This window comes from Aphidius gifuensis, linkage group LG3, assembly GCF_014905175.1.
Source record: "Aphidius gifuensis isolate YNYX2018 linkage group LG3, ASM1490517v1, whole genome shotgun sequence".
Classification (NCBI taxonomy): domain Eukaryota; kingdom Metazoa; phylum Arthropoda; class Insecta; order Hymenoptera; family Braconidae; genus Aphidius; species Aphidius gifuensis.
Genome location: NC_057790.1, coordinates 1,011,929 through 1,035,999, shown reverse-complemented (window position 1 = coordinate 1,035,999; position 24,071 = coordinate 1,011,929). Strand labels below are relative to the sequence as shown.

Genomic DNA, 24,071 nt, shown 5'->3' with positions numbered 1-24,071 from the left:
AAGTCTGTTCCTGGCGTTGATATGCACAAGACTGCGTACAAAGCTTTTGCCGATATAATTCTCTCAAAATAAACTTGATGTTGCATATCAAATGTAAATTTATGATTGGGATATGATAATGATAATCATTCGAAACAATCAAAAGGATATCTTAACATCCATATTCAGCATTCAAACAAACATCAAGTGTATATACACAACTGTTTTGATTTTAATACTCGATAAATTAGCCAATCAACAAGTTTCATTTCAAAATACAACAAAACATAATCTTAAAATCTAACTAGTCAATATACCTCTCTCAACACAAAGTTATATTTTTATATTATTATTAATTTAGAACATCAGTTAATATCTAAAAAATAAGTTTCAAAACAAAACAAGCTTTGCACAATGTTCTTATCAAAATAGAACAAACGGAAATGAAGAAAACCAACACACACAAAACTTGAAGATATACACAATCAAAAATTTACTATTTCAATATAAACAAATACCATAACATTAAAAATAACAATCTTGTTAAAGCAACAAGAATGACAATCTCATTTTCCAAAATAAGACAGTTTAATATAAAATCAAATATTCAATAAAACACAACTTTTGACAGACACAATTACTTGTAATATAAAAATGTCAATACACAAACCATCAAACATTTAAATACCATTATTTTTTTCATCATTTATTTATTTATAATTTATTTTTTTCATTTGTATATTTAAAACAGTAAAAAAAGCAAAAAATGTATAACAAAGTTTTTCAATCTAAATGTATTAAAAAATAAAAAGAAAAATAATAAAAAATAAAAAAAAATGTTACTCTCTAGCATTGTAAATAAAAAAATAAAAAAAAAAAAATACAATAAACCATCGGTGGACATTGAAATCGAATTGATCAACCCTCTTTTCCCCGTTGCATATAAAAATAACTTTTATTGTGCAATTGGTTTCGACGAGGTATTTTTTGTGTTTGAATGTAAATGCAATTTTTTATATAGAAAATGAATAGTAGTTTATTTCCGGTAAATATAGATATTGCAGCGGAAAAAAAAAATTGAGAAAATGAGTTGATTATTAAAAAAAAATTGAAAACCTTTTAATGTTTCGAACTGGTAATCAATTTAAAATTTTAAAAGCATTTGAATTTTTTGTACGTAACGATAGTGTGTATAGTTATTCAACGAATTTTCGTGAATTTTATTATACAAGCAAGTGTTGTAACACATACGTTAAACTACCAAAAGGGAAAAGAGCTTTTAAAAAGTCATCAGTGCAAAATGAATTTAATAAAATAAAAATCTACTCTCTCGAGATGATGATGATGATGATAATGACAAAAAAAAAAAAAAAAGAGCCCAGTGGTTCCAAAGCTAATAATTTTAATTTAAAAAAAAATTTTATAACAAATACACTTGTTAAATGACATTTTTGTATTTTTATGAAGACTGCATGTTTTTAATGCTTGATAAAATTTTAATGAAATTTAATAGACACATTTTGTGGTAGCCAAATGAACATGTTATTTAAAAATTTCATTAAATATTATATCGAAAATTGATTGGTATTATTCAAGACCCAATTCACACAAAATCTCATTATATAAAAACATGAAAACTTTATACCAAACTGTAGATTTTTTTTTCGTATTTTATTTTATAAAAATGTCAGTGTGTATATTTAAAAAAAAAAAATTAAAATCCAAGCTGTTGAAGAAAAAAAAAATCGATGTATAAGCGCGTAAAATGTTTGCAGCAATTTCATTATGCCATGTTGTAACCACTTTTCTTAATCGTTGATGCATGCTCGGAATATAATATTTAAACTTTTCGTATTAACCGCAAAGTATACAATTTTTAAATCACATTATACGTTAAGTTTTTTTTTTTTGTTTATCATGAAGATATCATTATTTTCTATTAATAAAACATTCAATGGATTCCCTGCAAGTTTAAATGTGCTTTATATATGAAATTTTAAATTATAAAAATTTCATAAATGGATGATATAAGTTTGCCAATCATGTAAAATGAAATTTCATTAATTAAACTGTAGGTTATAGTGTGTTTTATGTAATAGTCTGTTTGGTTGATTTTATTCACGATTTACAATTTAACCAATTGAATCAACGTTAATTATCTCAACTTTGTTGCTTTTTATTTTGACCTATTTATCATTACCTCAGTTAATGATATGTATTTTTTATTAATCTATGAATTTATTTATTTATTGTAAATATTATACTCGGTTATTCAACTATAAAATTTGTATATCAATAATTTTAATCTTCATTATAGAAATATTAATTAACAAAGTATTAAAAGTAAACAATTTTGCTTTTAATTATATTTAGTTTAAAACTAATTTTATTAAAATAATTATATTAAAGTGACAGGATTTTTGTATGATGAATATATTTTGTCAATATTAAGCTCAATTAATTTAGCGAACAAAATAATTATAAAATTTAAAATTCAAGTTTATATACATGTCCCGATGAAATTAAAAAAAAAACTGTGTTGATATTTTTTTACAATTTTTTTTCTTGTACAAATATATTTTGGCAAATTGAATTATTATTTACTCATTCGATTGTGATTGAAAAAATGAGTTGTTTATTTTTTTACTACGACCAAACGAAAAATTGGAATTGCTTGAAAATTCTATGGAATATACTATGAACACAATAGAAAATATTGGTCCATTAAAATCACAAGAGAAATGATTTTTCATAAAGAAAATAAATATCTAAATTTACTAGTAATTTTTAATTTTTTTCATTTTGTTTTTGAGATTTTTCTAACGACAATCAAACTCAAACAAAAAAATTGATCAAAATTAAAAAAAAACAATTTCTAATTCATTTTTTTGATCTATTAATTCAACGAAAAAAAAAATATGAATATTATTATTTTAATTTTGATCATGTAGTGTTTATAAATCAACATGAAAAAAATTAAAAAATATTATCTAATGAAATTTCTAATCATTGATACACACAGGCACACATAACACTGACCTACTTAACTCATATTGAATTCTTATGTCGTACTTATGATTGTGATCAATAAATATATAAATATATATGGATTTTAAGAGAAACGAGACTAATTCAATAGTTGAATATGCCATGGAGGTATTCACGTTCCGGTTTGTCAAAGGAATGTCTTTATTACATTGTCCCACAGCTATATCATCATAAATGAGAATGAAAGAGGGACAGAGAGGGACAGAAATTGCACAATAATAGAATGCCAAGAGTTTTGTCATCAAGATTATTATCAAGATGATAAGTTGATCATTAACAAATTCATCAATTTTTCATCTCTCATCAATATTGCATGATTAACTATCATATTATTCAAAAATAATTATCTTGATTGATATTAAAAAATTAAAATGACAAATAACACTTGACGTTAATGATTCGAGTGATATTAATAATATCAGTATAAAAACAATTAAATTTTAATATGAAAATTTAATTTTTCAAGTTGTATATATATTATTAATTTTTATATGCATAATAAAAAATATAATTGCAGTAACAGTGAATTTGTTGAATTTTTTAAAATGCGGTTGGTCGTAAAAGCAATGATAATCACAAGCACTTTACTAAATCATATTAATTGTTTTTTTATTATTTAGAAAATGATAAATTATTAACTACAACAGTGTATTCATATTTTTAAGAATAAAAGTCATAAAATTTAAAGATACATTGTGCAAATATATATCAAATATTTTTTTTTGAATAAAAAAATTAAATAATTGATATTAAAAAATAGAAGAAAAAATTGTTTTAAAATTTTAAATATGGTTTATAATTTGTTGGGATGTTTTGAAATTTTTATATGAAAAATAATGTTTAAAAAAAAATTATATTTTGATGTATTTGTTTGGTGTTGCACGTACACAATGTGCGTCAATAAATATGTCGGTCGATTTTTTTATTATTTTATTTTTTATCTCCTACGCGTTGCTATTATTATTGTGAAAAAAAAATAAATAAATGACAAGCAAAGTTCATATGACCGGGACTAAACAATCGACGACATAACGTATTTTTTTTTTTTTCTATTTTATTTCATACAACATAGATCAAATTCCTCGGGGAACAAGTCGACGATAATATCATCAGCATGAGTTCACGATAGAAAAAAAATAATATATAAAAATATGAAAAATAAAATATTTTATATGCTGAAAGTTTGTAATGAAAGTACGACACATTTTACGTGGTTTGACTTTATTATTATTATATTGAAATTCTTTTTATACTCATAGCTCAAAAGTTGCCAAAATAAAATTTTTGATTTTATTTTTTTTTCATAAAAACTTGTAAAGAAGAAATTTACTATTTATTTTTGAAGCAGAATAATGTTAAAAAAATGATAGGCTTGTTGATTATGACGACTCGTTTAAATATTGATCAGTATTGACGTAAGTCGGTTAACAATTGTGACAATTTACTCGCGAGCTTTATTAACACTGCATGCTTTGAATTTATAAAATATATTTTTTTCATTTTAACTTGTTTGTGACACTTGGTGTATTACATAAATCAATATACTACTTGTAATTTTATTATATAAATATTGAAAATAAAATTGCATTAGGTAATCGATTTTCATTTCATTAACAAGTTTTGTATTTTATTTTTTCTCTTTTTTTTTTATTTTAAAAATTTATTTTCAATCATTATTAGCAAATTGCTACTTGTTCTTGAATTTTTAATGAATGTCGGTTAAATTATATCATAATAAAACATAAATAATCAATATTTTTAGTTATAAATAAATAAAATTAATTAAATTTTTTATTTTTTTTGTCTACTTGTTTTTAAAAATGTCGATTCAATTATTATTTCAAAAATAGATACATAAATAATTAAAAATTTAATTAATGTTTTCGATTATTAATAATAAATTATTATTAATAAATAATTTTAATAAATTTTCAGTGTCAATTAGAATCCAATTAATAAATAAAAAATTAAATTAATAAATATTGATTATTCTATGTTAAATTATAATTTTGAGGGGTCTTTAATTGTTGTTGTTGACAAAATAATAACAATGAAAATCAACAACAACAATTCCATGTGTCATAACAGCAACAAAATTTTGTCAATAAATTTTAATTTACTTGTTGACGTCATTAAAGACAATCGTAAATTTTATTATCGTTTTAAAAAATAAAAAACTTCAATTTTTTTTTAAACCAGGAAGAATCAAACATTAATTTTTTTTTCCTCATCATCAAAGGTTCCAATGGTGTTCGTGATAATCAAGACACACTGATAGAATTCAAAAGATCTGAATACGTTTTATCTTAGATTTTTATTGAGATTACTTTAGTCAGCAGCAGCTTGATTCTGAATTTAAAAAAAAAATCATTGTTCTCTCTATATACCGAGATTTAATAAATTCTATATTTATCGACCGATCATTACTGAATTTTTTTTATCTATAAATATCATTTCTACATGATAGATAAAAGTCTAAAGACTATATTTAACATGAATAAAAAATTTTAATGAAAATAAAAATTGTTGAATTTTACATGATGCATGTAAAATTTGTCGAGTAAATTTCATTGTGTTAAAAAATATTTGATCATTACAATGGAATTTAATAATTCAATGGCATGTCAATTATCGAGAGGATTGTTAAAATTACACGCTATGTCGACTGGAATTTTAATGATTTATCAATTTTAATTTCTATCAAATTTTTGTGTTTGTAATTTTATTTTAATTTCGAATTTTAAAAATTTTAAACGAATAAACATCATCAAGTAGTTTTTTTTTCGTTTATTTATCATTATAAATAAATTTTTATTTTTTATTTTTTTACTGGAGAAAATAGAAGGTGATTTAGTCGTGGGTCGTTGCTCCCACTTGGGTAAACTTTATCGCCCCACTTGGTGAGTGAATTGATGACGACGACGACGATTTAGCGGAGGGGTCTGGACCACACTTGTTAGTGTTACTTACACTCTTGTCGTGTTTGTGTGTATCATTTTATTAATCAAGGACACATTACAATTTACACAAGGTAAATATTTATCAGAATAAAAACCTTATTTCTTTTTTTTTTTTTAATAATAATTAAGTCATTATTATGATACCAAAAGTAACAAACTAACAAGTGTGCTTCATTTTTTAAAATATATTTTTTAGTTTTTATATTAATTTTGATTCGTCTTCTTGGACATCGCGTGACTATGAATGCTAATTAAATACTTGACTCGTGATGACAAAGCTATCTTACTTTTATTGTAGATAAAATATAGAATTTATTTTCAACTCACAAATAATATTTTATTATTTTTATTTTACTGCTGTCCATGTGTTTTTTTTTTTTATCAAACAAGAACATTGAATTAAAAAATTACCAACAATTATATAAATTAATAAAAATTAATAAAAAAAATTAAGCTAAATTTTAGTAAAGTGTTTTTAATTTTCAACAATGAAATTAATCTTTTTCATTTTTTATTTTATTCATGCACTCAACTAAAAGGCCAAAATAAAATATAAAAAAATTCAATATAAATTTGATTGAACATCAAACAGCACAAATTGTAAATAAAAATAAAAATATTAATAAATTAAATAACCTTAATTGAATATTAAAAAAAATAAAAATAAACTCTTTTCATTAATTTACTATAAATATTTGTTTAAATTATATTTACGATCATAGATAAGATATAAAATATATTTTTCAACTTTTAAAAATATTTTATCCTTAAATTTTATTGTATTATCATGTTATATTTTTTTTATTTTCAGAAGAAAAATAAATAAAACTAAAACGAGAATAAAATGGAAAACACTCAGTCAGATATTGACTTTATCATGACAGATCTTTTGCCGGAAATGGTTTACAATCGTTGTTTCTGTGATCCAAATTCTCGTGAATTTGTTGAATTTGAATCAGCAAATATTCATCAATCAAAAAAAAATAATATAAATTCAATACGTAAATTATACAAAGGACAGGTGATTGTTCAATTTTCTGGTGAACCAAAAGTATTTTCAGTTATAATAAAATTACTTCCAAATGATCAATCACCATCAAATTATAATGATGATATATATGGTTATTTTTTAAACGAAGAAATGTTTTACAATAAAATTATAAAAAAATATAAATTAGATATTTATCCAAAATGTTTTGTTGCTGATATGGGTAAATATGGACGTCCAGTTATTGTCTTGGAAGATCTTGAAAGTTTTGGTTATCATAATATTCATGAAGATGATGATAAATTGGATGAGGATCACTTGAATCTTTTGGTAAAGTCAATTGCAAAATTTCATGGACGTGGAATGAAAATAAAACGAGACGAGTTCAATGACTTTAGAGAATTTTATGCGAAACTCGTTACTCCAGTTTCGAATGATGATTACATAAAAACCATCAACAAGTAAGATTTAATAATTTTTTTAACCTTCTAAATATTAAAGCAATATTTTAAATAATAATTTCGCTTATTTTTTCATATCTCAAGGGCTTTTAATGATCTCAAGGATAATTTAACAACCGATTTAGCTCAAAAATGGTACAATAAAATTGAAAATACATCTTTAATTATGGATCATCAGTTCAACAAATTTATCACAATTTGCCATGGATGTTTTAACAAGGAACACTGGCTTTTCAAGTATGATAATAATAATAAACCAATCGATATTAAAATACTCGGTTGGAATAATATGATATATACCAATGTGATTTACGATTTAAAATTCATACTTGAAAAATTCTCAGATAATTTAAATTTCAACAAAATTCATGATATTTTTCACGAATATTTTTGTAATATCATTATCGAATATAATGAACAATCAAATGAAAAATTATATCGTGAATTTTTATTAACTTATTATTATCCAAATATAATTTTAAATAATAAAACACGTGAAAATGAAATTGAAATAATTAAATTATTGGATAAATTGTAAAATAATTATTTTTGTTTGAAAAAAAAAAATTAATTTCAATCAAAAAAATGATTATTAATATGTATTTTCTAAAAATACAATTACTTTTTTTTTTTAAAACAATAAATCAAATGAAAATAAATTTATTATTGATTATTATTATTAAATTAATAATAATTTATATTTTTAATTGTTATTTGACACTTTAAATTTGATAAATTAATAAATAAAAATTTAAATGTAAAATAATAAATTGAATGTTAAATAATTTGATGAAAAAGTTTATCGTTGTGATGGAAAATGATAAACTTTTGTAAGTTATGAGAAGTTTTGGTTGAAAATAATAATTTCAAAAGTAAATGAATGACCATGGTCAAAATTTACGTTAAAGTACCAAAGTAATTTACATCAGAGATACGAAACGTTCATGATGATGATGATGATAGTTTTAAAATAAAGTTTTCATCAGGTTGAATTGACCTCATCCAAAATAGCCGAGTTTGATTATAAAATATACATATATTTCTACTGAAGCTAAATTATAAACTAAAGCTTCATCGTGTTATATGGAAATATATACTGGTTAATATATTTAAAATACATAATACTGGGAGTTGTCGTCGCTATAATTATCACTAAAATTATTATAAACTTTTTATTCGCTTTATTGAAAAAGATTTTTTTAGAGTTGAAAACTTCTATGGTTACTATTTTTGTTAATGATTTTTAATTATCTTATTGGTTTGTTGTTTTATTTAAAAAATGTCTGAATGATTGTTTAAATATTGCATGAACAAAAAGTTCATGGATATCCAGATAAATACACTGAATTTTTCATGAATATTTTTCCTTTAATTGACAATCGATAAACAAAAAGATAAAATAAATAAAAAAAAAAGTTTTTAAAAAAAGGAGACAGAAGAAAAGTCAACAAAAAAAAAAAAAGAATAAAAAAGTAATATTTTTAAAAAATTATTCAACACAAGTAAATAAAAAGTTTTTAAAAATAATAATTTAAATAAAGCGAATGATAAATGATGATAAGACGTAAAATAAAAAATGTCTTACTTTTAAAGTATCAAGTTAAAACTAAAAGCTAAAAAAAGAAAAAAAAAAAAAAAAACTAAATATAAACATAAACTGTTTATTAATTTATTGTTTATGAGATATTTTTAATTGAAAAAAAAAAAAAAAAAAATCTTTAGAATTTAGGTAAATATATGTTGGATAATGTAGAAAAAAAAAAGACTTACTTTATCAACACCAGCAAGCACCACCAGCTCTCAGTGAGATTATGAAGAAAATGCCTTGATTGTCCCAGATGGTCCTCCAGGTTCTCCAGGTCCTCCATGAAGTTCTCCATAATTTTGATCAGCAGGCGAATCAAATAGTATCACAACACTTCACTTTTACACCACTTCACACACGCACACACATTTTAAATGACTAACACAAACTAAACATTAACTAATTATTTTTTACAATCATCATTGTCCATTGATAACACGAATAATTATTGATGATAAATTAATGATACAAGTTAAACATTTTGTAGTTACTTTTTACAATTATTTTTTAATAGAAAATTCACGATTTATCAGTGTCATCAATGTATTCAATTATTTCTCAAGACTATGCTCTATTGTTTGATTAAAAAATATAATTTTAAAATTGAAAAACTACAGTTATTTTTATCACAAACACACCGGTGTCTGGATATTTATAGAGGCTGGAGGTTGTCACCCAATATTTGAATTAATTAATAAAAACCGTTATTTAAACTCACTCATTGATATTTTGATAATTTTTTTGACCGAATAATAATCTAATCATTAGATAGTGCCAGCTAAATGATTCCTGTATTTTTAAATTTGATTGTCTGGTCAGCATTTGGTCACGAGCCAACTGAATATTTTGATTAAAAAATTAATTTTCATCTGAGAGAAAATACGAGCAAGAATAATCACCAGCTTCTTGACTTTCTATTCACAATATTCTTCAACGAGTTTTGATTCTTCATATGAACGTTGATTTAATGTTTCTTTTTTTAGTTTATAACTCGAAGCTAGACGACAGAATCCAAAAGCTTGCATTTGACATGTCTAAAATAAATATTAAAAATTTAGTTAAAGCTTTAGAAATATTAGAGTAATAAATAATTCAAATTCAAGCAGAGAATTAAAATTATCAGCTTGAAATTTAATTTAACAATATATAATTATTTTATATAGTTGGTACATGTTTAAAGTCAACATGATACGAGCAACATGATCATAAAAATTAAAAACAATTTTAAATATTCATAAATAAAATATCTAAAACGACGACAGATAAAACTAGACCAGTTTAATCATCTTAATCATGATAAACCAGTTGAATTATTAACGAGAATTACATGTAGTACCAAAGAGACAACGCAAATAATATTGATGCTCCTGATGAGTCAGATTCAGTGGCATCTAGGAGTTAGTAATTCAAGTTTTCAACGTTGGAAAAATTATACGAGCTTAAAAATTATGAATCAAGTAATTCTCAACCTTTTCTTTACTTGAAATTCAAGAGCTCACGATTCTAGAGAACATACACAACGACGAGTAGTTGAATGAGTTGAACAATCATTCATATAGTTTAGGCAGTTCAGGTGTTACAACGACGATTAGTTTTTTTTTTATTCAATTAAAAATAAAACTGTTGTCTTCATTAAATAAACAGCGTAATTATCGAAATCACCATTTATTTTTTTTATTCATTTTTTGTTGATGTGTTGATTGATCCAGCTGATGACGAAAGTTGGAATTTGTGGTGGCCGTCATAACGGAGCTCGTATTCATCGGGGAGTGGGAGAATGAAAAAATGGCCGCTCGGTTAAACAGAAAATTTCTACGTATTCCCCCTCTCTCGACGCCAAAAATCGATATGATTAAAATTGCAATTAAAAATGAATAATTAATAAAAAAAAATACACTGACGGTTATTAAAAAATAATTATTAATTTTCTCGAGAAAAAAACACAAATTGAGACGTTTTGTGATAAAAAAATTTGTGAAATTGATCAAAGACGCCGACAATGAAAAAACGTATAACAATGGCAGCTATTAGCTTGGTAAAAAAAAAAAAAATATTAAAATCGTCACGAATTTTAGTTAAAACAATATAAAAATATAAAAATAACGCAGTAAATAATAAATAAACGGTATACGGTGAATTATTAATGTGATAAATGATGAATAAAAAATAAATTTTCAACGATGAAACGACGCGGCCACCATTTTAATGGCAAATTTTAAGCAAATTTTTTGATCGTTAATTGTGCTTATAATTAACACTTGCAAGACAAATCAATATGAAATTATTAATTGTCGATGTTGAAAATTTATTTTTTTAATAAATTAAATAATAATAGTGATGAATGAAATGAATAATACCAGATGAAAATCAGGAAAGCACGAACACAGGAATAATGGCGTCTTAACCCCAGGCCCCCAATTTACACAATGAATTAATGTACCAAAGTGACCGCAAAATAACAAAAAGAGCGCTGCTGTCGCTCATTTGAGCCAACATGGGGGCGATTCAAAAAAAAAAAGCCCGGGTAATTAATAAAAAAAAAAAAAAACATTTAAACAATAAATTAACATTAACTATAATTTAAAAAATTATTTATTTATTTTTTTGTAATTTTAAAACAATTTTATTCGTTCAAATTAAATTTTGATAATAAAAATAATATATTTATGGTTTTATTGATTACTCAATAAATAAATAAATAATAAAAGATGCTCATTTATTATTTTATAATTAAAAAAAAAAAACACTAAATTATAAATAAAATTCGAAACGCCTTTTGATTAATAAATTTAGGAAAATTTATTTAGAAATTTTAAAATTAAATTAATTAAATTTCAGTAAAAATGAATAACAATTTTAGCACAATAAATCCAATTGATAAATGTAATTATATTTTAAAAATTAATAATTATTATTATTAATTATATACTCTGTTAATTAATTTACAGGTTGGATGCAATGTTCAATGTTACCTGAAGATACAAGTCAAAATAATTTTTTTCATCAACGTCCACAACAGCAGCAGCCTCAACAACAACAACCACAACCACAACAACAACAACAGCCTTGTAATCATCCTCAACAAGGTATAAAATTAATATAAATAAATATAAATAATGTGACATTAAAATTGGCATAATTTTTAGGTGCATTCTTTCAAAATCAACCAACTTGTCAGCCAGATCAATATGCAAATCAAATGCCTCAACATATTGGCATTCAACCAGTCACAAATACTCTTCAGCAACCACCACAACAATCTTGTAATATTCAATCACCTCAGGGACAATTAACCTGCTCATTACCACCAAATTTAATTGAGCAAATACGTGCCTACATGCCATCAACATCAGGACCAATATTCATCCTGCCAAATAATCCAATTCAACAGCCTCAACAAGCTCTTCAACCTGTTGCACCAGTATCAAATTGTCCTGGCTTTAATTATCACTGTAATTCATCACAATATTGTTGTCCACCACCTTATTATCCATGTCCAATTCCTATGCAATTTATAAATCCATTTTTAATGACACAATCATCGACAAAAGAATCAACAAATTGTTCATGTTGTCCTAAAAAATCAACAGCAGCAAAAAAATCAACATCAAGTGAATCAAATGAACAACAAAATCATCAGTATATGGATACAAGTGAAGATGATACAACATGTAATAAAAAAAATTGTCCAGCTTCAATAAATCTTCAAGCTCTTGCATCACAACTTTTATCAATTCAAGGTGTTATATCTTGTGCAGCAACAAGATTAATATTACGTAAAATACCAGGTTCAAATATATTTGATAAAGTTGATGATATTATTGAACGTGCTAAAAATACAACAAATACACTTAATCAAGAACAATTAATAACTGAAATACGTAATTCACAACAAGTTAATGCATTAATTAATCTTCATATGACAGCAAGTCCAGTAGCAAGTGTTATTCCAATTTTAACAACAGTACAATTAAAAATTAATTTATTAAAAAATCATATTGATAATTTAATTAATCGAAGACTTGCTGAATGTCAAGGTGTAGGTGCTGAAGATGGTGGACAATTTGATCCATTAGTATTATGTTTAAAAAGTGATGAAGAATTACGTACATTTCTAACAGCATTACGACAAAAAGAATGTAATGAAAGAGTTAATTATAGCTTTTCACCATATAATTCACAACGTGTTATTGCTGAAACGAGACTACGTAATATTGAAAATAAAATAAAACAAATTGAAAAAGAAATGGAAAGACGAAGAGGTGCAATAATACCAAGAGGTATGAGACATAATTTTATTGATAATCATTCAAATAATTGGCATTGTTATCCTGGTACAATAATTGGTTTTGATTCATTTGGAGGGGAAAATATATTGAAATCACAAACATATCAATCACCAGATCCATTTCAGATTGATTTTACAAATCCAAGAAGACTTATATTGAAGCCACATGTTGGTAGTCCAGAAACAACATACCAAGTTGATGGACAACACAAAAATGTTACGTTTAATCAACAAAAAGATGATGAAATTATCCAACAAAATAAAATTCAAACTCAAGTTAATGATGCTAGTCCTGATGATCCTTGTACATCTGGTGAATCAAGGGAAAATCAAACAAAATCAAATGATTAATCAAATAAATTTTACAATTTCTTTGTTCTTTTTTTTAATCATATATTTGTGTCATTTGATTTTTAATATAATATATATTAAATTTCTTACAATATACTGGATTGAATATTATCGGAAAATTAATGATTGACTACTAAATGGTTTTTTTTATTTTTTTTTTTGTTATTTTTCGCAGTCAGCATAATAATACATAACTCACCACTTTTTAATACCAAAAAATAAATGATATTTTTTTGTTTAAATTTACAAAATTTACCCGTGACTCTGTGTTGATTTATTAATTTCAATAAATTATTTTTGAAATTTTACATTTTAATTACGACGATAAGTATTGATTATTTTTTTTTTAATTATCGGACTTTGTGGTAAGTAATTTTTATATCAATCGTTATATAAAAATCTATATTTATAATTTTTTTTTAAACCACAATCACAACACAGAGTCAAAAAAAACAATTTATTTTAATTTTGCCATTTATGTTTTTTAAGTTAATAATATTTATCAACTAATTTAATTCATTTTTTTAATGGACTTTGGATAAATATATCCAAATTTATTTTTTTAATTGTGATATATTAATTGCTGAAATAATTTTTTACATCAACATTTTTTTTTCTTTAAATCTCTAGTCATTTTTCAACGGTTTTTTTTATCTGGAAGAAATAAAAGTTAATAATAATTATGTACGAAAATATTTACATATTAGATTTACAATATTAGTCGTAGATTTTTTTTTTTTTTTGCATACAATTTTCATTAGTTTATAATCAAATGGAATTTTTCTTTTTTTTAAATTTATTTTGTCTTGAATAATTTAGTATGCCTTAAAAGTATTTCTACTAATAAATCTTTGATAAAGAAAATTTTAAAAAAATCATACAAAGTATAAATATATATTCTTCCTATTTTTTTTTATGTTTTTTAATAATTTTATAGGGATGTTTGAACTAAGTGACAAATGGAGTGGAAATAATTTCAAACAAGTAAACAAAATGTTTTTTTTTTTTGAGCATAATATCTAATCTACTCCTCAATCATTATCATCATTAAAAATCTGTCGCAATTGCATCTGTAAACATCCGTTTGACCTTTTTTTATAATTATTTAATTCATATCATTATGCACTATAATATTTAAGTTAAGAAGACTATAATTTCTCGCTTTTTTCATTTTTCTAAACAAAAAACAACAAATTAAAATAAAAAAAAAAAGATAAGTTTTATTTATTTAAATGACTCATGATAAAACTTTTTTGTATAAATTTTACTTTTTTATAAATGAAGATATCTTTTTTTTGTTTAATAAAAATTACAAGCCAGTCTCCTGTATAAATTCATATAAAATTTGAAAAACTGTAAATTTAAAAAAATTTTTATTTGCATAATTTTTTAAATAGACCGATAAAAATTTGTATAACTGATTATTTATTTTTGGGATATTATAAAATCTATTATTTTAATATAATTATTATTTTTTTTTCGTGTAATATTTCAGTGGAAATTGTTTATTTCAAAACTAAACTATTTGAACAAAGGCACAATCGACATGCGGTTATTTCTATGGATCATTTTAAAAGAAAAAAAAAAAAAGAAAAAAAAATTTTCTCTTGCAACACAATTTAGAATTGATACAATCAACGCTGATAATACTTAATACTTTTTTTTTTTTTATATATATATCTTAATTACCATCAAATTTATGGTGACTATTTAAAAAGTGTTAGAGCCATTTTGTCTTTTTTTTTTTTTTCTTTTTTCGTGTTAAATTATTATGTTTTAATTTTTTTTATTTTCTTGTTAATGACAACAGCCAATATTTATGTGTTTACAAATGAATCTAATGATTCATTATTTTAATTTGCATATTTGGTGTACTCAGCTTTGAGAAGACCAAGTTTAACTTTAACGTCACAAAACGATGGTCTTTTCTCGGGTTGTAAATCCCATGCCTATTTAAATAAACAAATATATTTTATTAATACTATTGTATTTATTTTTTAATTAGTTTTTTTTTCGTATTTAATAAATACCTGTTTCATTATGTCGTAAATTTCAGGGGGGCAACCCTCTGGCAATTCTAATCTTAGACCTTTTTCCACGCACTTGACAATATCAGCTAGTGGCTGCAAAAAAAAATAATTAAATATTCAATTCCAGTTGCCAAAAATATATACTAAATACAAATTTAAAAACACAAAAAAAAATACATACTATTTTTGAATACGGTACTCTGCCATATGTATAAATTTCCCAGAGTAAAATTCCAAAACTCCACATGTCAGATTTGTTTGAAAATTTCTATAATTATAAATTGAAGAAAAGAAAAAAAAATTACATAGGTATTTAACAATAAAACAATAGTATTTTTCAAGTATAAAAAAAATATTTACATTTTGTTTTAAAGCCTCTGGTGCAGTCCATTTAATTGGAAGTTTACCACCATCAAGAGAAAAATTTTCATCACGTGCAAGACCAAAATCTGATACTTTAGCTGTATTATCCTCAGCAACAAGAACATTTCTTGCTGCTAAATCACGATGAACAACATGTCGTGATTCTAAATATGCCATTCCAGCACAAGTATCACTATTAAATAAATATAAAAAACATATTAATAATAATCACAAGAAAATAATATAAATTATAAATAAATAAACTTACTATGCATAATAAATTTGATCTCTTCCAGTAACATGTTGTCTTCCTCGTGATCTTAAATATTCAATAAGTGATCCTTTACTCATATACTCAGTAACTAAATACATATGTTGATTATTAAATACAAGACCAAGTAATTTAACCAAATTTTCATGTATCAATGATGTCATAAGACTTGCTTCAGCTAAAAATTTTTGTGCAGCTTCACTATTATCTTTTAACATTTTAACAGCAACTTTTTCACCTCTATAACGTCCTTCCATAACATCACCAAATTCACCTTTTCCCAAACTACCAAGTAATTTAAGTTCATGTGTTTGTATAACCCAACCAGCTTCAACAAATGCTTTTGGATCAACACAAAAATCTAATTTTCCTTGTTTATATAATGGTTTTTTTAAACGTGTACATAAACCATCAGCATCTTCCATATAATGTTCAACAAGTAATGCAAGATTTTCAAAATGTTCTTCATCATCAATTGTTAATTTATTATTTATCAATTTAATACGATAATGTTGTAAACCACCCTCAAAACAAACACCCAATGTATAATCACCAGGAAAATTTGTTGAATGTCTGACTAGAAATAAACCATCTTCCCTTGGTTGTAGTAATTGTTCAGCAGTGTACCTTGATATTTTACCATGAAACCATCTATTTTAAAAGAAACGAAATTAATTAATTAATTAACAGTATTTTATTTATAATATAAATAGCAATTAATAAAATAAACTTACGGCATTGCATTTAGTCTAACTTCATGCTTGGCATTTGTTGATTCAATTAAACATTTCGAATTTGTTGAATTTGTTACAGCATTTGGTGTTATAATAACTGGTGATGTTACTGGACTCATATGACCAGTTAAATTTTGTGATGCTATATTATTATTATGTGTCGTTGTTGTTGTTGTTGTTGTTGTTGGTGTTGCTGTCATAACTGGTGATGATATTGCATGTGACATAATATTGTTGTTATTATTATTTGTACCAGTTGTTAAATTAATTGTTGATAATGAAGTTTTTGAATTCATTGATTCTTCAATTAATGATAATGATTGTATTGCGTTTTCAATAATTGTTTGGGCTGCTACAACATTTGTTGTATTGTGATGATTATTTTGATTATTATCAACTTTTGTATGTCGGGCTGGTGCTGATATATTTCGGTAGCCACCACCCGCATTGTGATAAGTTGGCATAACTGCAGTTGTCAATTTTTTACACCAAATACTTGACAACCTGTTGAACAAAAAAAAAAAAAAAATCATTAATTTAATATTACTACAATAAAATAAATGACAAATAATTTTTTAAAAAATAAAAAAATAAATACATTGTGGACATTTATATCTCTCGCAACTAACCAACCACTCAAGAGTCATTTAATTCAAGTACTCATTGTTGCAACAACATACCCACATATACATTAACTTTTTTTATATTTTATTTTCCAAGTGTGGCATGCACCTCAGTTAAACAACTGCAGTGACTCATTTATTTAATAATAATTCAACTTTATCTGCCTCACAATGATCATCATCATCATCGTCATCATTTAAACTCTTTTTAAAAAAATATATAAATTCACTATAAATTAGATAACGATTGTATTATTATTCTACATTATTAAATATTTTTTAAAACAAGTATTTTTGCTTGTTGGCACTTTTAAAATCAACAGGTGCATCGAAGCATTTAGCTTGAATATTATACATGATAAAAAAATTAATTTTCCTCAAAGAAATAAAAAAAATTTACCAAACAAAAATAATATTATTATACTGATACACTGATGCTCGACAAACTAAATCATACTCAAATTGGAAATGTGTGTGCAAGTGTAAATTAAATCTACTGCACTGGTAAATATTGAATTATTCAAAAGGAGTGTGTATCCTTGGATAGTATATTGTATCGTGACTAATACATTATGTCACGCAATAATAATATTATTTTTATTATTAATATTTTTTTATGTCTAGATGTTATTTTATATTTTTTTCGAAATGTTATTTTAATGAATGCATTGATTGTGCCATTAATAAATCTACCAAATAAGTCATTAGTAATTTAATTAAATAATTTATTTAAGAGATTTTATCATTTATCATCAATGATTCATCATCATACTGCATTTAACAAATTTATGTATGAACTAAATAATAAAATGTATATTTTTAAATATATTTTTCATATCAGATTGTTGGAATAAGTAAAATTGAGAAGTAAAATTTCTGTATGCGTGTATGAAAATAAATTCAGAGATTTATTTATTTTTTTTTTTTCAAAAAAAGTGAATTTCATTTGCTCGGGTAAGATGAATAGATTATTGTTTTTTTGTTGATTTTTTTTTAAATTAAATAAATTATGTATGAGACATTTATTTATGCGCATTTGTCGGTTTTGCTCATACTAAACAAGATGATACTCACATATGCAATATTTAAAATTTATTTATTCAAATATTATTCGATGTATTTATTGAGTTTTAAAGAGGATTATTTATTTTTTTTTTTTTCAAATATGAATTTATAATTTAAATGATTGATTTAATTGAAAATCAAATGGAAAATTATTTACATATTTTCTTTTGTGTTTTAAATTTCAAAAAGAAAATTAACTAGGAATTTTTTTTTTTCTATTTAATTTAAAAGACAATGATAAATCTAAATGGTAAAAAAAAAGGCAATGTGTAAATCTAGTTGAAATAATTAATTTAGGTTTAAAAAACTCTATTATTTTCTCAGGTATTAAAAAATTATTTACGATTCAGTGGTCAGCCAGATTTACCGTACAAAACTATTTAAAAAAAATATTATCCTATTGCAAGAACACAATCTTCATCGCTAGCCAAGGAAAGAAAAATAAAAAAAAGCCACAAATTTAATTGCTGGCTTTGTTTAACAAGCAACAAATAATTTGTAGCTTTTAACTATGCACACAAGTTATTCTTTTCATCACTACCTTCTAATTAGTAAAAAATAAATTTAAAATGAAATATAATAATTAGAAATAAATATCCACTTGAAACTATAGACCATAAATCCGTTTATAATTGAATTACAATTATTAACATATTAATTGATATTTAAAACAATTTAATATTTATAAATTAAAAAAAAATAGTTTAAATTTAAATTAAAAAATTCTATATAACCTACAGTGATTGTGTGTTTTATCAAATTAATTTTCATCAATTTTAAAATTAACCCAACGACCTTGTCATCCAATTAAACTTCCACTTGATGAATATTACTTTTAAAAATGAAAAAAAAATACTTTAATTAATAAATTAATAGTGTATGTATATATTTTTTGTTTTTCCTCATTTCATTGTTATTTAAAAAAAAGAAATTCTGAATGAAAAAAATTTCCTGGTTATGCATTATCATAACGCCAGACAAATGACAAAGGCGGAGAATTGTTACGCCCATGATGGTTACGCCCTGGTATCACTATTATTACATCAAAAAAAAATATTTAAAAAATATAAAAGGGACTGATTGTTAATGATGAAAATTGCCTTGAAGTATTCATCATTTATTTGACTATTTAAATTATAATAATAAAAATTTATATGTTATATTTTGTGTAGATTTAACTGGTGCAAATATTAACAGTACACATTACCGTACAGTGACCTAACGTTTTCCATCTGGCGTTTAAGATTGAGTTTCTTATTTAGACGCTTTTTCATCAACCAACTCAGTCACAATTTAAAAATTATAATTTTTAAAAAATATTAACATATATTTCTTTAATATTTTACATATAAATCATTGTTATTAATTTTTATTTTCATTTAATTTTACCAAGTTTAGATAATAGAAGTGAAAGTAAAAAAAAAATCTCTCATAATCAGACATGCATGCAAAAAAAAAAAAAAAAAATTGGATTCAGACCAGTGAATGGATTTGACTTGATATAAAAATGTGAAATTTTATTTAAAAAAAAAATTAATTTACCATTTGATTGATATATTATAAAAATTAATTTAAAATTGTTATAAAATATGTATTTTTTTTTTATGATAAATTATAGTTTTAAACAGGAAGAGTTGTTAATTTTTTTTTTTTAAATTATTTAGATTGTAAAAATAGATATAATTATGTAAATAATAATAATACAAGCTGGTGATTTTAAAAACGACATTGATTCTTAATTATTCAACAAACAAATGTTTCGAAAAAAATTTAAAATGAATTAACTATTTTTATAATTAACTTTATATTCAATAAAAATATATTATCGTTGTGAAATTAATTTTTTTTTAATTATAATTAATTATAGTTTATTTTTAAATGTAAAAAATTATTTTTTTTTTCTTTTAATTAGTAATAAATTGGAGCAGTAAATGTGTACCAATAATGTCGTCATGATTATATGGGAACTGATATTTTATTTTATTTTTTTTGATCGATGCAAATCATGCCACGTGACGAAAAATTTAAATATAAATAAATGTAAATTAACATAACAATGCACACGAGTACAATCATGTTTTTTTTTATATTTAACAACTAAAAAAAAAATTTAATTATAAAAAAATTTTTAACGAATGTTTGCTTATTAAGAATTTAAAAAAAAAAATACATTCGCAATGAATTTGTAGCCAGGTGACCTCAGGGTCGAGGTCGTCTCTCAAACCTAGATCAACATGACAATCATCTTTCCGTGTTTTATTATCATTATTTTTTTATAATCACAATTTCATGATTATTATTTATTAAATAAACAGCCTAATAAAAGTCAACAGGAAAAAATACGCTCTATGTTTTTTTTTTTTTTTTCTAATATAAAAAACTTTTAAAAATATAAATGAAACTCTTTATAAATGATAAATCAAGTTTTTTTTTCTTTTTAATCTCAGGGTTATGACGTTTACCTAGTTTCATGATTCACAGGCAATCATCCTTGGTCATTATTCCTTCTGAAATCAAAATAAAATTCAAAAAATTAACACAAAAAAAAAATAATAATTTAAAAAATATAAATTAAAAATCAAGAAAATCGTGGGAATTGATAGAAAAAAAAAAGAAAAAATGATATATATATATTGTCATTCTTTATACGGTATAAATAATGTTTTTAATAATGAAAAATAAATTTTAAAAAAGAAAAAACAATCTTAAACTGTGAGAACTTTTATGTCGCCAAGAAAAATAATATTTAAAGTAATAAAAAAAAAATCATTCTATTTTCAAATGAAGACACATTTAAAGACCTAAAATAGTTTCGATATAAATCCAAGTGGTAATGATTCCCCGAGGCACGAATTAATTAAAATAAAAATAAAAAAAAAAAAAAATAGAAAACAGGTAAACAAGTGTGTGAAAATAAATCGTCTCCATAAGTTCACGGCTTTCATTGACATTAAAAATAATAAATTTCGATTATATTTTATTTTGTTTCTCATTCACAAGTTGCAATAAATGCTGCTCTTGTTATAATTTAACAAGCCATAAAAAAATTAAAGCATAATCAAAATTAATATCTACCGCAACAGTTAATTAAATTATCATACACTGTAAGCTGTATAATAACTTGAAAATAAAAATTAATTAAAATACTGAATAATCATTTTTTCATTTGGAATTTCGTCGCTAGAAAAATGTGTAATTTTTTTTTTTCGAATGTATTAATGATGGGTATTTAATCGTCATCTATTCCAGCGTTAATTCTTGATGAACACGACGGATACACTCGTTCGAGCGAATGTCTCGAGTTCGTAAAAGGAATGATAAAAAAAATAAATAAATACAAAAAAAAAAAGAAATGTGTACAGGTATATATATAGAGGAGGAAGAAGAAGAGTAAGCGGTTCAAGTGGAAAAGTCGATCCTCAAGTCTCGATGGAATGCTGTTCATCTGAACACGCGGCCGACGACGACGTAACTTATGGCCGGGACTTTGGCATGCGTACGAGAGAAAATAAGAGTAGAAATACACAAAAACACATTCAGCATATTTTTTTTTTCCCTATAAATTTTCTAACAAATCTTTACTAAAGAAATTACTTTATAAATTTCCTCCAAATAATCGCCAATTTCTATTAAACTTTATTTCTCAATCGAAAAAATCTGTTGGAAAATATTGGAGTAGAAAAATTCGGAGTAATCTTAAAAATGACGTAAAAAAAAAATACCAACATACCAGCGAATTGCCAAGATAATAATTTAAAATAAATACTAAAAATATGTTGCAAATAATTTAATGAAAATATTATTAATATAAAGATAATGATCATTATAATAATTATCAACAAGTTGCTTCTGTTGATCAACATATTGCGCAGTCTTTTTGAATCATCTTTTCTAGACAAATAACTTGTCAACTTGATTAACAACTCTTTCCTTGAAGCAATTAACAATTTAAAAAGAAAAAAAAGTACATATGCAAGTATAATAATCATGATAAATCATCTGGTAATGGAGATCATCAAAGGGGTTAATGTCATTTGACTAAGATGAGATTATTTTTCAAGAGAGATTACTATTTCCTTGAGAATTGAGATTGACCCAGGTACAGGTAGAATTTATTAACATAATTAAATTATTAAATAATAATGGAAATGACATTCTAAATTAAAATATATTATTATTAGCTGTGTAAAATAAATTCTAGCTGTAATTACTATGGATTTTTTTCGTTTCTTTTTTTTTCGTTTCTTTTTTCTATGTAAATAATAGTAACACCTGGTTATTTAAAAATTGACATTGATTCTTCATCAATTGACAAACACGTAGTAAAAAAAAATTTAACAAACACATTGATAAATAAAAAAAAAAAAGTTGAAATAACTCTTTCCATAATAATCCAGACATTCTGTATTCAGCTCACGGCAGGTCGCATCGTGTGTCACTCGATTAACGCCTACCTCAGCCCAAAACAGTCTTACGAAAAAAAAAAATAAATAAATAAACATAATAATATTGATAAATAAATTGATAATAAAAAAATAAAAAAAATATGTTTACCTATAAAAATTCATAAAACTACCAATTATATTATTAACAAGTATTTCCTAAATAATTTATCGAAAAAAAAATATTATCAAGCATGCCAGCTAAAATTGCACGCGAAAAAAATGCAAAAAAAAAAAAAAAAAACATTGGAATTTGGTGTGGTGCAATGAAGAGAGTCAAACATTTGTCGTTTTTCATGAGAGCAAAAAAGATAGAATGAATAAATGTAAAAAAGAAAAAAAAAATGGTCCAGAAAGTTAGAACTCACCTTGCTAATGTCAAAAATAAAAGTATTCCAAAATGATGATTAAAAATAAAACAATAACAATTTAAAAAAAATATATATCACTGTCACAATAATCACTGATTTGTTATTGTATTTTTTAACTTAAAAAAGTTACTTGCACACAATATAATACGAGAGAGAGATATTAAACACACACGTCAAGATGATAGAACCAGCCGAGAACGTCACATACATTTACTCAATTCTGTGTGATATCAAGGCAATTGAAGCAGCCATTTTGAAAGTAGCGACAGTAAACTTTCAATACTTGTCACTGGGTAGAGCAACTTGTTATTTCTACGAAAAAAAAATAAAAAACAATGATGACACATACATAAACATGGCCGAAATTACTCCAAAACTCCAAAAAAAAATATAAACAAATAATCAAAACACACTGTCAATAATTGTCATTAAAATAAATACCTAAACAAACCAAATTGAATAATATTAAAAAAAAATAAATGAATATAAAAGTATTATTTATAAACTATATA

At 23.7% G+C, this 24,071-nt stretch overlaps 4 protein-coding genes across 7 annotated transcripts in view; 2 read left to right on the top strand and 2 right to left on the bottom strand.

Moving 5' to 3' along the window:
• Window positions 1-11,432, bottom strand: part of LOC122851273 — a 162,260-nt gene extending 150,828 nt beyond the window's left edge. For both annotated transcript variants that reach the window (XM_044150396.1, XM_044150398.1), the window contains exons 1-2: window positions 11,379-11,432; window positions 9,207-10,055 (exon numbers count right to left, since the gene is read on the bottom strand). The gene's annotated coding sequence lies outside the window, so the exon portion shown is untranslated. The remainder of the gene's footprint in view (window positions 1-9,206; window positions 10,056-11,378) is intronic.
• On the top strand, window positions 5,951-10,210 carry LOC122853505. Its single transcript, XM_044154006.1, has 4 exons — window positions 5,951-6,058; window positions 6,799-7,436; window positions 7,521-7,876; window positions 10,185-10,210. Exons 2-4 carry the CDS (start codon window positions 6,832-6,834, stop codon window positions 10,208-10,210), a joined length of 987 nt encoding a protein of 328 aa, XP_044009941.1. The 5' UTR covers window positions 5,951-6,058; window positions 6,799-6,831.
• A 321-nt stretch (window positions 11,433-11,753) lies between the features above and the next one.
• LOC122851270 (formin-J-like) lies at window positions 11,754-14,745 on the top strand. Of its 2 annotated transcripts, XM_044150391.1 has the most exons (4): window positions 11,754-11,904; window positions 11,970-12,107; window positions 12,168-13,301; window positions 13,436-14,745. In XM_044150391.1, the coding sequence occupies exons 1-4, from the start codon at window positions 11,865-11,867 to the stop codon at window positions 13,438-13,440; spliced, it is 1,317 nt and encodes a 438-aa protein (XP_044006326.1). In that variant the 5' UTR covers window positions 11,754-11,864; the 3' UTR covers window positions 13,441-14,745. The 2 variants fall into 2 exon arrangements, with proteins under 2 accessions (XP_044006326.1, XP_044006325.1); XM_044150390.1 differs by having other exon boundaries at window positions 12,168-14,745.
• On the bottom strand, window positions 14,577-23,845 carry LOC122851271 (tyrosine-protein kinase CSK-like). Of its 2 annotated transcripts, XM_044150393.1 has the most exons (8): window positions 23,557-23,845; window positions 21,209-21,253; window positions 17,059-17,562; window positions 16,322-16,975; window positions 16,051-16,246; window positions 15,872-15,958; window positions 15,691-15,783; window positions 14,577-15,609 (listed from the first exon to the last, which is right to left on the bottom strand). In XM_044150393.1, exons 3-8 carry the CDS (start codon window positions 17,520-17,522, stop codon window positions 15,514-15,516), a joined length of 1,590 nt encoding a protein of 529 aa, XP_044006328.1. In that variant the 5' UTR covers window positions 17,523-17,562; window positions 21,209-21,253; window positions 23,557-23,845; the 3' UTR covers window positions 14,577-15,513. The 2 variants fall into 2 exon arrangements, with proteins under 2 accessions (XP_044006328.1, XP_044006329.1); XM_044150394.1 differs by lacking the exon at window positions 21,209-21,253 and having other exon boundaries at window positions 23,557-23,811.
• Between the last annotated feature and the right edge of the window lie 226 nt (window positions 23,846-24,071).